This window comes from Branchiostoma lanceolatum, chromosome 16, assembly GCF_035083965.1.
Source record: "Branchiostoma lanceolatum isolate klBraLanc5 chromosome 16, klBraLanc5.hap2, whole genome shotgun sequence".
Classification (NCBI taxonomy): Eukaryota; Metazoa; Chordata; class Leptocardii; order Amphioxiformes; family Branchiostomatidae; genus Branchiostoma; species Branchiostoma lanceolatum.
In genome coordinates, this window is record NC_089737.1 from 11861738 (window position 1) to 11878484 (window position 16747).

Here is a 16747-nt window from a genome sequence, read left to right on the forward strand (position 1 = left end):
GTGATTGATTACTTACTGTAATAAGAATTGCTGATCATTTTATAATGTATACATAAGTAAATATGATCAAACAAAAAAGTTTACTATTCCAGATAGATGAAAAAAGGAATACCAACAGACATGGAATCACAAGGGTTCATTGAACCTACCGCCAATCAACACTCATTCCGCGCAAAGGATGCCCTTAGTACAAATCAGTGGAGTCGCTCCTCTTCTCCCATTAATGACGTGCGTTACATTGAAACAAATTGCGACGGGACAAAGAAGCGAGTCGTTGATGTTACATAGCAACTACGTAAATGACATGCAAAAGGTGGTAGTTAAGAAGAAGAGTCCTTAAGTTTCTCATTAGACATTGCTTGATTGATAATTGACTGCTAATTCAAGCTCACGATGTTAAAATTTAACTTCGTAAATGACGAAGAACGCATAATAGCTATGAAATAAGGGTCCTTAAGATTGTCATTACCTACAATCCACAGATACCGGTGATGAACAAACGTCGTGTTCGCCTATGCGATACAAAGGGAAGGCATATGAAGAAGACTCTTACGCTAAATGGGGCAATCTGTTGGGCGTCCTGTAAATTTCCGCACTTCATAGGGCGACAACCTGTAGCGAGAAAGTCATCATAAGTCTCATTTCATAACATCAAAAGATCACTACATGGTGCTAAAGGTATTCGGTACAGAAGTTGCATCAACCGGTGGCAAGGTGGCTTGAGTTGTTAACTTATATCAATTAATTATATAAAGGGTCTGGGTTCGAACACCTTAAGGCACTTAACACTTATTCCATCACGCTACTCAAGTTAGAATGAGTACCTAGCTTCGGTTAGGGACGTTTTCTCGTATGGGGCGTCAAACAGGGGACCCTGTGTGTGATGAGAGCCCACATCGAACACTTTAGAAAATCCACCACACTTATCGAAAAAGTTTGGGGGTCCATTCCGGCGTGAGTAGATGAAACATATCAATATGGTTTTACGCAACTTGTACTTTGTGTGTTACGCCCGAGGGCAAATTTCGGGTTATGCGGTACAAACAAAAATGATATGACTAGTGTAGGTATGACAAGTCGTTCGGTTTGACAATAAACAACCAACACCTGCGAAGCCGGTGTGATAGTCTGAACCGCCATTGCACCGACTGAACAACCCAGAATTCAGAAAAGAAATTACGAAAGAAGAATTAGGACGGGGCCGGGTACCCAAACTTGCGTGTGCACGTGTGTTTACTACTGGTCGGCCCATTTTCCCGCATGCACAGCTTGTCAAGTCAGGAAGTGCGGAAGAACTTTGAACGGTACACTTGAATACATCACAAGGCAACTGTGTTTGTAATGATGTTTCCACAGATGTGGTTTCATTTCCGTTACGTCCTGTGATGTTTGTACAAGACGGTTACTGTCGAACTCCAGATGTACATCGGGGTTACAGACGGTCAAGGCAATGGACATCTAATCTTCAAGCAGATATAGAAAGGCAAAATCGTAACGTTTATCAAGCTTCTGGTTTCCGGAGAACTGGCTCTTTCTCCAGTGGCCCATGGATACTGCCTTGGCCAATAGATACTGTATTGACCGACATGACGGGTTAGCCACTGGAATATCTGCTTGGAGATGATTGGACATCCACAGTTAAGAGGAAGAAGAAGCACTTTATTGCGCGACAATTGAATGCATGACAATTAAACTATAATTTCTAATATCTAACAATTTTAAAGAAGTAATCAAATATATGAATAACAGTAGAGACAATCTAGCTATGCATGCTATTACTTTAGAACAGTATGTTGGCAACGTTAACATCAAGCTGAGACAGGGATGTATAGCATTGTCTCGTTTTTTTACATAGAATTGTATGTAAATTGGCCTGCATACATGTAGGTAGATCTATGATGCTAGGGTCACATTTCCCGACCGGGGCCCGGCCGGGCTATTTTCAGAAACAAAAAAATAAAGTGCATATCAATATATACGCACAAGCTATGCTTTTAGATAATCTTTGGTACGTTTTGTGTTTTTATTTGTCTTTTAAATCATACTTTTCGTTCCCAAAGACTGCCCGGCCGGGCCCCGGATTGGAAATGTGACCCAAGCATAAGCAGGGAATTATCATATTGAATATCTTTAGATCTGTTAAGAAGACATCAATCTCAATCGGCATGGTGCCTTTTCGTAATTCTCATTCTGGAACGTGTTCAACAATCATGAGAGAAGTGGACGTAAAATCATGCATTCACCAAAGGTTACCCAATGGTATTTCAACTTTTCACTTGTTGTTATATAATAAGCTTTCAATCATGACTATGAGGTGCAAAAGTCAAACCTACTGACACGAATGAATCGTTCTTCCTTTTGAAGCCAGTTCAAAGTATTAAAGCATGGATAATAAAGAACGGCCCCTCAAAGAGAATATCAATTATTGAAACCAACGGGCCGTACAAGGCTAACCGTAATACTTATCTATACCAGCGCTCAACTGACCATCAATTGAACAACTCTTCAGTGTATGCTCACCCAATTGGAATAACATTTACATCCGAGAAGAAAGCGGAGCCGTTTATAGTATGACCTGTGGCAGCATGAATGGAATGGGTATATAATGCAGCTACTAAGCTTTTATCACTTTCCTCTTGAGCGATGTTGTCCACAAGAATAACGCGACTGACTGGGATTACTCAATGGAATCTTTCAAGCGATCTGCAAGCTTGGCAAACGTGACACGCTCCAGTCAAGCTATGCCAAGACACGCAAGCACTCATCGAACCGGCTGTCTCCAGAACTCATACAACAGGCAAGACATTCACATATGCATCGATCACCACCTAGAATGCGCTCCCGGGCAGTGCGGTCCGAGACATTAGTGAATGGGGCCTTCAATCATTTAACTTAAGACTCGTGCCCATCGCTTTCTCTTAAAGAAAGCAAAAACACTTGGCAGCTGTGAACCACTGATTGGTCACTGAACTGGGTCGCTAAATTGAGTTTCTATTTTAGTATTCATGATAATGAGTATTGCACATAACAGCAAAGAGAAGCCAAGCTTGGGAACCATGACATGTGGTTACAAGAAGCCAGGTCGTCTCTCATACTACAATGTCCCGCCAAGACGCAGACGGGTCATCCTAATTTGTTAACAGTAACACCGTCCTTGCCTCTAACCAATTCGGAAACAAATAGATGTAATTTCCTTTTATCTTATACATGAAGGATTCTTCTATACAGGTTTTCTTTGATATTTCTATAAATAAAAAGGCCTAGAGGCAAAAAAGGAAGTGAAGAATGATTTACATCTAACTTATGTGATGATTGATAGTCAATAGACCCGACATTGTGAGTCCTGTAGAAATATGGCTCCAAGACACTAGTATACATTCATACAAATTCAAGCCAGCAAATCACTAAATATATAAAAAAAACTGACATTCATGCAGAACTCAATTTCGTGAAATTTGAAAGATATTACACAGCACCAAAGAAAGCTAGAGTAAAAACAAAAGGTTCTAGTTAAGTCGTTCCGTATACAAGCAGGCCAACAGACCTTTCACAGACAAGAAAAATAGAAAACTTCAAAGTACAAACAGACTTGGCCCACTTAGAGTGACAAAATGCTTCTGAATGAACCAAACCGTGCTTGATCTCAGTCTCCAATCCATCTTGTTGCGTGATTCATTCTTCTTGCAACGTTCATGTTTCGCTTCGTTGCAAGTGGGCTCTGCATTGTCAAGTCAAGTCAAAGTCAAAGTTTATTGCACAACGATTGTAACAGGTACCATGTAAGGAAGAATACTACTGGCTACTACAAGCTACAGGGAGGTTCTAGGCTATATAATATTGTCAGTGCTAGATAATATCAACAGGAGGTACAATAGGGAGTCGTATATGTCAATTATACAATAACATTAAGAGGAGATGAATATCTTATACAATTAAATAGCTATTTCACGGATTATTTTTTGCATAGACATCTGTCCATGAATTCCTCCGAATGACTGTCTTAGTAGCTGTAAAGTCATACGTGCAAGATTCGACTTTGCTCAAGGACAAAATGGCAAAATCCAAATGATACTTCATTCATCACCTTGTTTATGACGAAGGCCTACGCTCTTAGGAAGTGCACCATAGTGTATAATACAGCAAGAGATGAGGTAGATACTAACTGTCACCGAGGGTGTCACACGCACCTCATCCGTCTATGTCTCCCTCCTCACGAGGGACGTCTTTAATACTCTGGAGTCGATATTACATTGAGGAAGTTGCCAGAAGAAGCCTAAAATTGACGAGGTGTCAGGTTGTATCTCTATGGTCTCCTTAACGAGACAGCAGAGAAGAAGTTATAAGACTGTGCCTGCGCATAATGGTGGTAAAGGAAGAAAGAACTATTAGAAAGAATCAGAAACAAGAAAAATTGTGCACAGAGCGACTTTATTCACTATGAATCCACGACCAATGGCGGCATCTTTCTCGACCGCAACTACATCAGTGCAAATCACATTTTGGTAAAGTCTGGGAAGTCTGAGATCTCTACACATTGTCATAAATGACAACGAGTACATAGACATATTCAGAACGTATGGAGTAACCCTTCGCAGAAGAGTCTTTTAACCATATAATAAGTGCAATGCTTTCTCAAACTTTCGCTTTCACGCTTAAAATATATAACAAATCGTACGTTGATGTTCTTTGTTGAGGTTGTCTTTCATGCTCAGCCACGTACACGTTGATCATATTCCTATGGCGATGCCGTCCTGAAATAGCTATCACCTGTGTAGCTAATACTAGCCAGCATTTTAGTGATGGTGTTCCTCAGATTATCCACGCTAAAATCATGCATGCCAACGCTTGGCGTTCCGTATCAAAATCATGTATGTTAAATTTCCCCGAACTCTCCTATTGCAAAAAGACAGTTACAACACGCGCATGTCAATCTCTAAGATGGTTGAATGTTGGGTGCATTCTTATCATGGATTATAGCTGTTGACTACCAATCCTAGCCCCCTGATCGCAACTAATGAAAATGATCTTTAAGATTTGAACAGAACAGTTTAATCCAATGGTAATCAAGCTATGCGATGTTTTATACTCTCATTTTCGACCGTGATGGGTAGTAAACACCAACCTGGCACTTGACATCTACCAATCTTGTCCACTAATCAGTAGGTATCGAAAATTAATCGATATGAAATTGATTAAGTCAAAACCATTACCAGTAAAGTCGTGTTTCTAAAAATGACATCAATGATAACGGATATATGTATGTGATCATGACTTTCAATAAGCGGGGTGTTCGTCCTTCGTTCTACAAGGTCACAATTGATAATTCTCAAACCGTTCTATGTGGTATCAAGTGTTCGGTAATAAGATATAGACTGCGTCGTAAACTTCTCAAAAACTTTATGACTGAAACGAATGAAAAGCCCACTGCACGTTTTCGTCTCTGGGACCGTAATTCATTTCAGTTTATCCAATTTGTTTCGACAGGAAATAAATTGTGTTTCTTTATGGTATATCAAAAAAGGGCAGAAGATCACCATGCCCCCAGCAAGTCAATTTCAGACACGATACTGCAATTGGAGCACCAAAGAAAGTCTCTCTTTTACAGTACCACAGCCTCCGGAAAGGCTGTTATCGTTGTTCCTACTATGTAAGTGCCTACAAATAAGAAAAATTACTCAATCATTGACAAATGCATTTGACGATCCTTGTGGGCAGACTGTGGGCGTAGGAAGATGTATTGAAATATTTTGGGCTAGCTCTTTGTGAAGTTATGACAAAAATTAGCCTTCACGAATGAAGAATGATATTTTGGCAAATAGGTAGGTCTAAAGGAAGAAGTCATAAAAACTGCAGATTGTCCGTGTAAGCCTGTGTACCTTAGAAAGTCACTTTTGCAGAAGTTTAATCTCTCGGGATCTTGTTTCCCGTTCCTTAATAACGATCGTTCACTCACGGCAATGCCTGAAAGTGTAACATCGACTGCTCGATCAGCGTAGAACCAGCGGATTCTTGCCTCTGGCTATTCATCAATGTAAGGAGACACATCCATACTTCATACCTGGAGGTAGCTAATGATCGATCGTTCACAAGACAGGTATTCATATCTCGTGAAAGCCATCAAGGAAGACAGAAGACAAATCATCTGCCATACGTACATGGGGATACGGAGGGTGACCTGAAACCAGGGTCAACTGCTGACGTGGCTGCTGATCAACAGGCTTGGATAAAAGGGTCTTGACTACTCATCAGTCGTCCACTGATAAAAACGATTAAAAGAGTAGTACCGACATCTTGTCATTCAGCCAAGTAAATAACATATACACAGTATGAAAATGAAAGTTGATCTGTGACGGTAATTGACATTATAAAGATTTATACGCTGACGTTATAGAGATTTTTACGCTATTTCAGTATACAAAATAATTTTTACCCACAAGCGTTCGAGCACTCCTTAACTCCTTCTCAAGTTAGAATGACCTGACGCAGTGACGGAGAATGCCTCCATGTCCGGTTTTCAATTGGTAGCCATAAAGTAGAGGGCATGGCGTTGAAGAAGGGGGGGGGGCAATAAAGGAGATTGTGGTAAGTTAATTGCAGCAATAGAAGCACATTAGTAAACGGTAAAACACTATAGTCATTTTCCCCCACTGCAAAGTAACACCCTCACAAGGCGTTTTGTGCTATTTGCTGGAATACCTGGTAGTGCGTATGAGTCTATTGCCCTCAACATTTCCTGTTGAAGTGCCGAAGCTTTTCATTGCTAACTCAATGACTACAAGATTACGTGGGCTACGTGTCAACACCAAAGCAACGCCCCACGTTTGAAGAAAATTGCTCCTGATGGGTTCACGTTAGCAACAAAGCTGGCGAATCATCAGAATTCGTACCGTATGTTTGATGTGCAATGTACCACAAAATGCCATGACCCATGGTGTCAACATCCCCATAGACGGGTGAACTTTCCAGAGCAGAGGGTCGCCTGCATTACCGCGGGACTAATGGTCAACATTCATCTTTCTACATCTGTATGTTTGTCTCGTTTGAGTGAGTCATTGAGGTACACCACACGCTTTGTCACAAATGACAGCTTAGGACATCATTTCCTCTTGAACATACCTGGCCCAGTCATCAAACAACGCGCAAATCAATGCAGATGATTGAAATCTTTCAGAGTGCCAGTGAAATAAAATTTCCGCTATTCGTCATTCAAGTTTAGCCTTTTCTTAAAAAAAAAAAAATTAAGTTAAAACATCTATGTAAATCAATGGTCTACAAAAGGACTCTGCATACGCTAGTTTAAGGACAATAATCTGCTGCCAAAGAGCTATCTACCACTCACGAATAACGACCATAGCATGTCCAGAACATGAGATAGCAAAACAGGAAGTTCCGCTGCAGTACCTTAGACAGTTGCTAGGGGGGCAACATCTCATCATTTCCAGGTCTTATCACGACCTACCCACATACCAAGTATCAAGACAATCCTGCATGCATGCATGCATACATACATACATACGTACACACGCACATACAAACGCTACCGAAATATAACCTTCTTGGCGAAGGTAATGAATCAATGGTAATGAAGGTAATGAGCGAGGCTGCGGTATGCGTCTATTCCATTAACTGCATGATTGCATTGCATTTAATGCCCTACTACTACCATAATTGGCCATGACTGGTAGACACGATGAAGGGGACCAAGGAAAGCATGTTAATGTCAGTGAGCACTGTTCAGGACTGTAAAGGGTGGGAAGGTGGAGGCGGTGCTTTGGCATACATGTATAGGCCATTAATTGCATTACGGTTCAAGTGCATCCTTGCCTACACCTGGTCTATGGGCAGGGGGGGGGGGGGGCTGAAGGAAACACAAGCGTACCTAATTGTTCTGACAGGGGGATATGAGGGTGTCAGATTATGCATGAAGTGAACTTAACTGTTCCGGAAATGATTAAATCAGTGAGTGTATGTGCATTCTCATAGTAGCTGGCAAGACATATATTCTCTAATTCATCTTCCAATGGCGTGAATACGAACCATTGGATCCCTAAAATAACGACACTAATGAACAGGTAAATGTTCTGAACAAGCAAAACATCGTCCTCTTGAAGAAAAGTACAAAATATCACACCACTTACCGCTTAACTTCATGAAATTGCAACATTAAACTAAACTGAAAAAGTTTGCCATTGAGGATAAAGTACTTTTATTAATTAACAAAGTATAAGATAGCGTAAAACGACAGTGTGCCGTCCACAGGCTTTGTTTAATCTCCAAGCAGATCTATCAGTGGCAAAGACAGTATCCAAAGGGCAAAAGCAGTTTTATTGGCCACCTGGATCTGCTTGGAGATTGGGCTTTTGACCCTCTATGATATCTTTGTACGATGCATATTATGTCCGCGTGTTGATTGATTGATTGATTGATCGATGCATGTTATGTCGTTGATGTTCAATTGGACAGAGTTCTAGCTGCTCCATTAACGAATACTCTTGCAGGCGTTTTGGTGGATAGATATTGGTCGGTTATATATAGGCTATTGAGATGAATTATGCTGAAGTTGGTTGCAATTGAACGTATTGACAACCAGCGAAGCAGGATAGAATGCTTACTTTGGTGTAACGCAGTGAAGTAAAATCGCAGCTATCACTTTAAGTTGACTAGACAATCATTTTATTTTCAAAGCCATTTTGCTGGAAAACCAGTTCCGCATTACCAGATAGCGTTTGGCTGGGCATACTCAAACACATGTGTTTGGACGATACAATAGACGGGTGAAGTGTGAGTTAGAGGTCCATGATACAATCAGGGAAGCAGCAGACTTTCCCACCATAAAATATATATGTCGATCAATAGATTGAAATCTGAATTTTTCCACTGTTTTTGTGGAGTCACGGGTCAACGGTCTAAGAAAAAAATCTGGTCAATTTGTATTCAAAGCTGATACGATATCCTTAACATAGATGATTCAAAGGAGGTACTAACGTCATTGACCCGATGCTGACTTTTGTAAGGTTAATTCCATCGGGTAAACATTACATAAAGGCAGAATTTGCTTTCGTGACGCTTGAAATAAGCTTTTCTTAGATTCTTTTTCTGCGAAATGCTCAGCAACGCTTAAACAAGATTGACACATGCGCGTGGCAGCATAATTGCTCCCGGGAATATGATGTCAGATGAAAGTAGCAAAATATACGCCATAATGTTTCAATAAAACAATTTGTGGCGCCAGCTGTCGACCGAGGGAAAATAGGCAAAGGATTTTACACAACTCCGCCGCATCTGTCTTGTTTAGCTCTAACCTTTACGTTTATAAATAATAATCAAACCACCCTATAAGGAGTAATCCATATAACGGTGATCAATTTTATCTTTCAATTCTAATTCCATTCGTAATTCAAATACTTCTTCCACTAGCTGATATTCCTAAACATATATACATACATACAGATAGATATCACATCGCCAACTTCTGACCAAATCTGAAAACATGAAACATCGTGCGATGACACTTAGTCTATATAATGCGTCAGTAATCTCCAACGGTTAAACATACTATTAGAACCACGAGGGAGTTGGGTACACAATTGCCTTAATAATGATAAAGGACCATTGGCTTGTTTTTCTCTCCCCTTTCTTCTACTATAGTTGTAATGGGACGAGTTGTCACCTCGGTAAAATCATCTATCCTTGTACTTCTAGCCTTGTTTCGTGACGTCTGTTCGTTAACAACTTGATTGACTTAAGAGCATAGTAAACAAAATTGATGCACTGTAGCACTGGCTGTAACTACACAGTTTGTAATTTGTAATTTGCCAATCCGGAACATAGATGTAGAGCACATAAACAGCTGTGACGTTCAGAAAAGCTGTTGACGTTACTGCCACATGTCCTGTGTTCTTATTCCTGGTTCTCATTGGCATCTGATCTGCATGTCAACTTGAGTACTCACATGCCAAGGAGATACCATTGCACTACCCATGCTTATTTTCTATAGATATTTCATCTATAATGCTGTGTGACGTGTTCATATGTTGGAAAAACATCCTTCTCGTTACTTCCATGCCTTATTTCATCAAGATATCTGAGTAGAATCAAACCGGCGGTATCCAATTATAGAACGGAACTGATTTGTTGCTAAGGCGGCGGCATGCTGGAAAAAAACTGGATTGACACGACACAAACCACATCAAACGTAGGTCAGCAAACTAGGAAATTAATACTAGTAAAAATAAACGTTTCGTAAGGTGCCACCAGTACAGATGCAATGGATGACTGAAATATTGGGAGTCAAGATGGCTAGACAAACCTCCCATTGAAAAACATGTTTGTTCTTTTGTATCTACCATAACCGAAAAGCGAGAAGTAGAATTTATCTAAAGATAGTCATATTCTTTTTACATCCATGAACTGTTCTTGTTCTTTTGTTTTGTTGTGACCTGTACTTAGCCAAGTGTGGCAGAAATGTGCAATAAAGGTCTTCATTCATTCATTATTGAGGGGATTACAAAAATGTCCCCAGGACTAAATAAGGAGATGAAACAACGCTGCCTACGCCTGTGTTCTGTCGAGTACATTTTTGTTGCGCCACACGTCCCTACATTCTGCTATACTTATTGAATTATCTGCCACCCACCCCCTCCATATAATATCATATGAAGCAGTCTGCTGATAAGATCAGATCAGTCAGAGTTCCATATCCGGACACGTCAGCATTGATCCGACGACACAAGACCAGATTACGCCAAACTTCCACCGAAGCCGCACCTCCATTCTTGGGGTCTCTTTTACCGCATCCTAGGTCTGCCATGCCTTGACTATTCAGGTAAGGGAAGTCATTCAAATTAAGATAACAGTTTGCTGGCAATCATATCGTTGAATTTACTGAGAAATATCTGTATATCTGTGGCTGGCTTGACTTTTACGAAAAAAATAGAAGAATTACGATTACGCCATACACCACTACCCACCCCAGGTCGACAGGCGCACTGTGCTATTGTGCGTTTTTGTATGTTATTCGACTAGGTTATGAGCAAGAAATGTTACTCGAAGTGCACGGTTGCTTTGCTGAACTCCAAGCAGGAAAATACATCTCCACATACAAAACAAAACAAACAAACACCTATGCCCATGCTTCAACATTTACTTGAAACGTTGAACAATTGGGTTTTATTTCACCATTGCCAAACACAGCTCTAAGTCAGGTGCATCGAGTGTGTTACTGAGACTAGACTACATAGACTAGAGGATAATATCCAAATTGAATTCTATACAAAACTTTGTTAGTTCCAATCCCGTTGAGAAATACACACGGAGTATCAATGTCAACATTGATTTACCCCAGTCATATCACCGAACCGCCATTAACAGATGAGTCAAATTCTATCCTGTGTGAAGTAAGTAGATTGCATTCCTTGAAACGTTGTGCGATAACGTCATCGTTAGACGAAGAAGCACATTTATAGTGACATTTTGTAATAGAAGGTAGTTTCATGGATAAGTAGGTGTGTAGCAATGTGTATCTTTCACTGAGGCAGACGTGACGGTTGGTGACGTGGCACAGATACTGTACATACATCATACAACTGAGCTCTGGAGGCTGTCTATATGTTTAACGTGATTTATGTGATCTGGAACTGATAATGATAAGCTTCTGTAATAATATTTACTCTATTTGTAGATTCTTACTGTGAAGCCATGTTTCGGCAATTATATGGTCATCAATCTTCTACTTTACGGTGGATATAAATCATGTTTACGCCCAGGCCTTTTCTGATACCTCCGTCTGACTCATGCCGTGTGTCCGGGTTCCGTGTTTATGTAACAATATGGAGACCTATTTTTACCTATGGACGTATTGTATCTCACATAGAATGACTAATAGGAGTAAATACTGATGCGATATACAATGTTTTCGCTACAAGTGAACCGCAATGGTTTGTTTTTTGTCGGTAAAACACTGCACTGTCCAGGTGGAACGATTTGGGCGGCACTGCTGTACCGCCCCGATACATTTGGCCGGATCTTTACTGTGACTACTATCATTTCATGCGGGATACATTTGTACAACATACAGTATTATGAGTGATTTAGACAGGTACCGTACCAACCCGATATATTGGGAGAAAATAACGCATGTTGACAGTGACTACTGTAATTTCATGCGGGAAGCATGTGTACAACATACAGTATTATGAGTGATTTATACAGCACGGCAATACATAACGGCAACATACATATACATATACATTACAGAAGCTTATGTGTGTACAACATACAGTATTATGAGTGATTTATACAGCACGGCAATACATAACGGCAACATAATATATATATATATATATATATATATATATATATATATATATATATATATATATATATATATATATATATATATATATACATACATACATACATACATACATACATACATACATACATACATACATACATACATACATACATACATATATATATATATATATATATATATATATATATATATTTATATATACAAAAAGCTCAGTTTCTTGACTGAAAGGTTGCGGGTTCGAGTCTCGACCTCTCCGCCGGTGTGCACTGTCGTTCAGATAAGACCTTACCGTCAAGTCTTCGCTCTCCTTTCTGTAGCTGTACGTTAAGATCATTACCTCAAGTAGGTCAAAGAACCCATCAGACTTATTCATTGATTGATTGATTGACGACTAAGGTTACGCTCCAGTGTACGATGCCCAACGCTTATCAGTACTAAACACACAGCCTAGCCCATGGATGGATGGATGGTGCAAGGACGAACCATCAGTCACCCAAAGTTCGAAATGTAGAACTGAGAGACTTAAAAGATCTTTTTTGTACCAAGCGACGCTGCTCCACGACAAATTTCTTTAGGTCTTAATGTTGAATGCCTCCGTATAGATTACAAGCACTCTTATCTATGTATTTTAATGACTTATACGGTACGTATTTTAGGATTTGTTACTTATGTAATTGCATTGCTGATTTTTAATCAGTCGTTTTCTCTTGAAAATTATGAATATATAAAATCAATATTGTGTAAATTAGCTGTAATTCAGACTGTTGTGTTGGCTGTCTGCTAAATGCTAAATAAATAAAGATCTTTTGATTTTTGACATTCTTGGGACTCCCAGATTCTGCTACCACCTTCCCGTTCATACAGAGCCGGCTAACGAAGAGGCTCTCTTCCCCTGCGGGACGAAACGCTCCGAAGGGCGTATTCAGGACAGCCCATTAAACAAGAGCGAGGTTGACGAATCGTGTCATTATCATCCACTTATGTCAAAAACATCTTTCGCACGAACGCGTCCAACTTGCTCATCAATCATCCTACAACAGGCTCGCTTGGAATTGGAAATCCGGCAGACACAAACCGTGGGTGCTCCGCAGTTTTCCCGAATATCCAGTGGGTGTCGCTCTGACACCCTCCTACATCGGTACACAGGCTGCTCTCGATCTCTGACAGGTCGTACATTACATGGGTGGGGATTCGGTTGAGTGGGTGAATGAGGGAGTTGAGTTCCACCTTTATTCATCTTGTACTTGTGGAAATGTTCCTGATTGTTTATGCCACCAATCTACGTGCGTGAGAATTTGGACTACAGTATAGACTATTTATTGCCGAATGTTTTTAAAACAATATGCATTCAATCAGTACTAGTGTTTATAATGCAGATGAAAGTTTTCATCGAGTTCAAAGAACCGCCAGTAACTTTTGATTCTCTTACGGTATTCTCTTAAGATCCCCTTTGAAGTAGCTCTGATGGCTTTTATGAAACAACTTACCATGATTATGAATACATTACAGTGATCAAAGTGAACTTTTCAATGAAGTATGATTTGTTATGATTGATCATCATGCTCTAAGAAGCAGTGGCATATTAATTTCTTTGGGTGATTACTTGCAGCACATTAGCGCAGATTTGTGTTTACGATAGACAATTAATGGAAATCTTCTGACTCTTTGTCTATATAAGATTCAATGAAAACGTTTTTATATAATCATATGTATATTATAAAATCACTGTCAAGGGATCATAAGTAAAAGACAATCATCTGATATTTAATATAATCACTTGAAAGTATATTTGTGATCCTAACAAAAATGTCTGCAACCCGTCTTGCTTCTATCAACGATAGCCATTACAACGGATGATCAGTAGTTGTGAATTCTGCTTGAGATTTGATTACAAGTCGTCCTACAGCATGAAATCTCCATGAACCTAGAGAAGAAGGTAGTAGAAAATCAATGTACAAACCCCTATATTTGTATTTTTTTCTTTCTTCTGCACCGAACTTGTCTAACACTTCAACAGTTTGTTGTCTGAAAGAAAGGACGGTCGGTTGCAAATGATGTCCCTGTGGGTATGGATTTACCAGGATGCGAGGGATCGCATTACCCAAATGATCATTTCATTAGAAGTTATAACACCCTTCCTTTGAGAATACAGGTGTCGAGGCGTTCATTTGCGATGCCAGTATCTTGTAAGACAACCTCTAATGAGCAATCAAAGTTTTAATGATGAATGATATTCACGTTAAGGGCTTATGGCAGGTTCTTTGGGAAATCCCAGAAGACTGAGTGAATAGTGTAAACTTTGGAACTACCAATCAGCTTTTTTCGTACAAAGAGTATGCAATTTTATCCCGCTCTGCCCTTTTTTGCCTTTGCTCAAGCAATTAGCTTGAGAACATTAGCTGAAAAGTGTCCTTTTTTGGATGAAAAAGAAACTCACTTGCTCAAATTTACATGCTTACTGAATCCTGGATTGCCAAGAGATTTAAGAGTAATGCTCGGCCGAATGGAACACATTTCGGCCGGATGGATTCTATTATAAGATAATCAGGCAAGAGATGTCTAACTGTAAGAGATCTAGACAGTGCACAGTCATCTACTCCTAGATGTAACAAATCGACGTGAAGCGCATGAAACTCTACGCAAGCGCCATCTACCCCTACGCGAGCAGAAATGAACTGAATCGGAAATACGGGGGTTTCCTTCGCAAGCGAGAACAACACCGATCAATTTTCATTTACAGTACGGTGCAGAAAACCTTAGCCTCCACAAGGATGTCTGCATTGATTTCTATACGGTATGGGGGACAAAAGCAGCTGTGTACATACTGTACAGATGTCTTTTGTACACCCTGGTGAAGACTCGTGAAACGGATGCAGACTGCATATCAATGACTTTACACTGTCACACTGTCACACTGTCCGGTAGTCAGATGCACGAAGACGTGCTATATGTTCGTTTTGGGGCTACCCAGCCTTCCAAACCACTGCCAGTCCGTTTGTATTTTCTCAACAATGTTATTTCAATTCTCTCAATTGTGAAACTAAAGCAGTGATTAGATCAATGATATTTACGTATACATTTTTGTTTCCAATAGCCCTATGGTTTACAATGTTTACTATCTTCACATCGTCTCTCCGATACACCCCTGTTACTGTTCATATGGTATAACCCAACTCCCTCCAAAGCTATATAGAACCACCTGAGTCTTTTGAATCATTACTTATCTTCACCCTACGGCCGGCAGGCACCAAAGTCTGTAAGGTTTTCTCGGCGCTTCAGCTTCTTGGCACTTCGTGTTTCTAGCAGGTGAAAAATGGAGGGGAACACGACGATTTATCCGACGGTGTCAGGGTTCGACGTGCCCCGAAGACCTGGCAACGACAGCTCGGCGGGTTGGAACGGCACCGACTGGGAGGACGCCGGGTCCTACAACTTCGTTGCCCTCCTCCCCATCCTGGTCATCGTGGAGATCCTAACCGGCAACGCTCTGGTTGTCCTCGCGATCTACCGGGAGAAGAACCTGCAGTCCACGACCAACTACTTCATCGTCAACTTGGCGGTCACCGACGCGCTGATGGCGGTTCTAGTCATGCCGTTCGTTGTGTATGTGGAGGTAAGAACCTCCTTTTTCTCTTCTTATCTTGTAGCTGTTTAGAGTCTTGGACTACGGCTGGGTCTTAGCTAGACTACAGTGGAGTCTTAGTCTACGTCGATGAAGGCTAGACATCCAAGTAATAAGATACGCAAGGTAAGGAGTTATTGAAACAACTGGATGAAATTTGGAAACGGTCAGACGTTTTAGACAGCATTAAATGCAACTATCATATTTTTTGTGCAGTTCCAAGAAATAGAGCCTCTGTTTTCCGACCAATACTGCGCTGATGGCATTGTAAGGAATAACGCACAGACACGCCTTACAGAGTGTCGCGTTACTGCTGTGGCTTTGGTTCCGTATATCAGCAACTGAAACGTTACATCGGATTGTTTTCAGCTTTCAGACGTATCAAGATGCGATACATGGTAAGGGAAAGAGCGCACATAAGCCGCTCGCTAGCCCTTTAGAAAGCAGAAACCCACATGGACTCTGCAAGTCAACTTGCACCTGTGCCCATGGCAAGCCGGCTCTAATTGGTTATTAGACTGAAATCCCATCCACTTTCATAACAACATGTATAGTAGGGCCGGGTGGACGAATAACTGAAATGCCGGCGAGGATTTCATCCGAAATTGTACAAAATATTATGATAAATCCTAGCAATTTTCGAAAGGAGAATGGCAGGATAAGGTTCCAATTGCCTATGTTTATTAGTGTTTCATTGGTGTTTCTACTTTAGCTGACTGTTTGCAGCTATTCTTTCAGGAGAAAAGAGAATACATATTACATACCACACACACGAGGCAACATAGAATTACAGTCAGCATACTGATAAG

At 40.4% G+C, this 16747-nt stretch overlaps 1 protein-coding gene across 2 annotated transcripts in view; it reads left to right on the top strand.

The window, feature by feature from the left end:
- Positions 1 to 10690: 10690 nt before the first annotated feature.
- LOC136421653 (D(4) dopamine receptor-like) overlaps positions 10691 to 16747 on the top strand; it is a 57974-nt gene continuing 51917 nt past the window's right edge. Inside the window, exons 1-2 of one of the 2 annotated variants that reach the window (XM_066409120.1) lie at positions 10691 to 10825; positions 15620 to 15929. In XM_066409120.1, coding sequence (XP_066265217.1) covers positions 15630 to 15929 — 300 coding nt within the window. In that variant the 5' untranslated portion in view covers positions 10691 to 10825; positions 15620 to 15629. The remainder of the gene's footprint in view (positions 10826 to 15619; positions 15930 to 16747) is intronic. The other variant, XM_066409119.1, reaches the window with a different exon arrangement.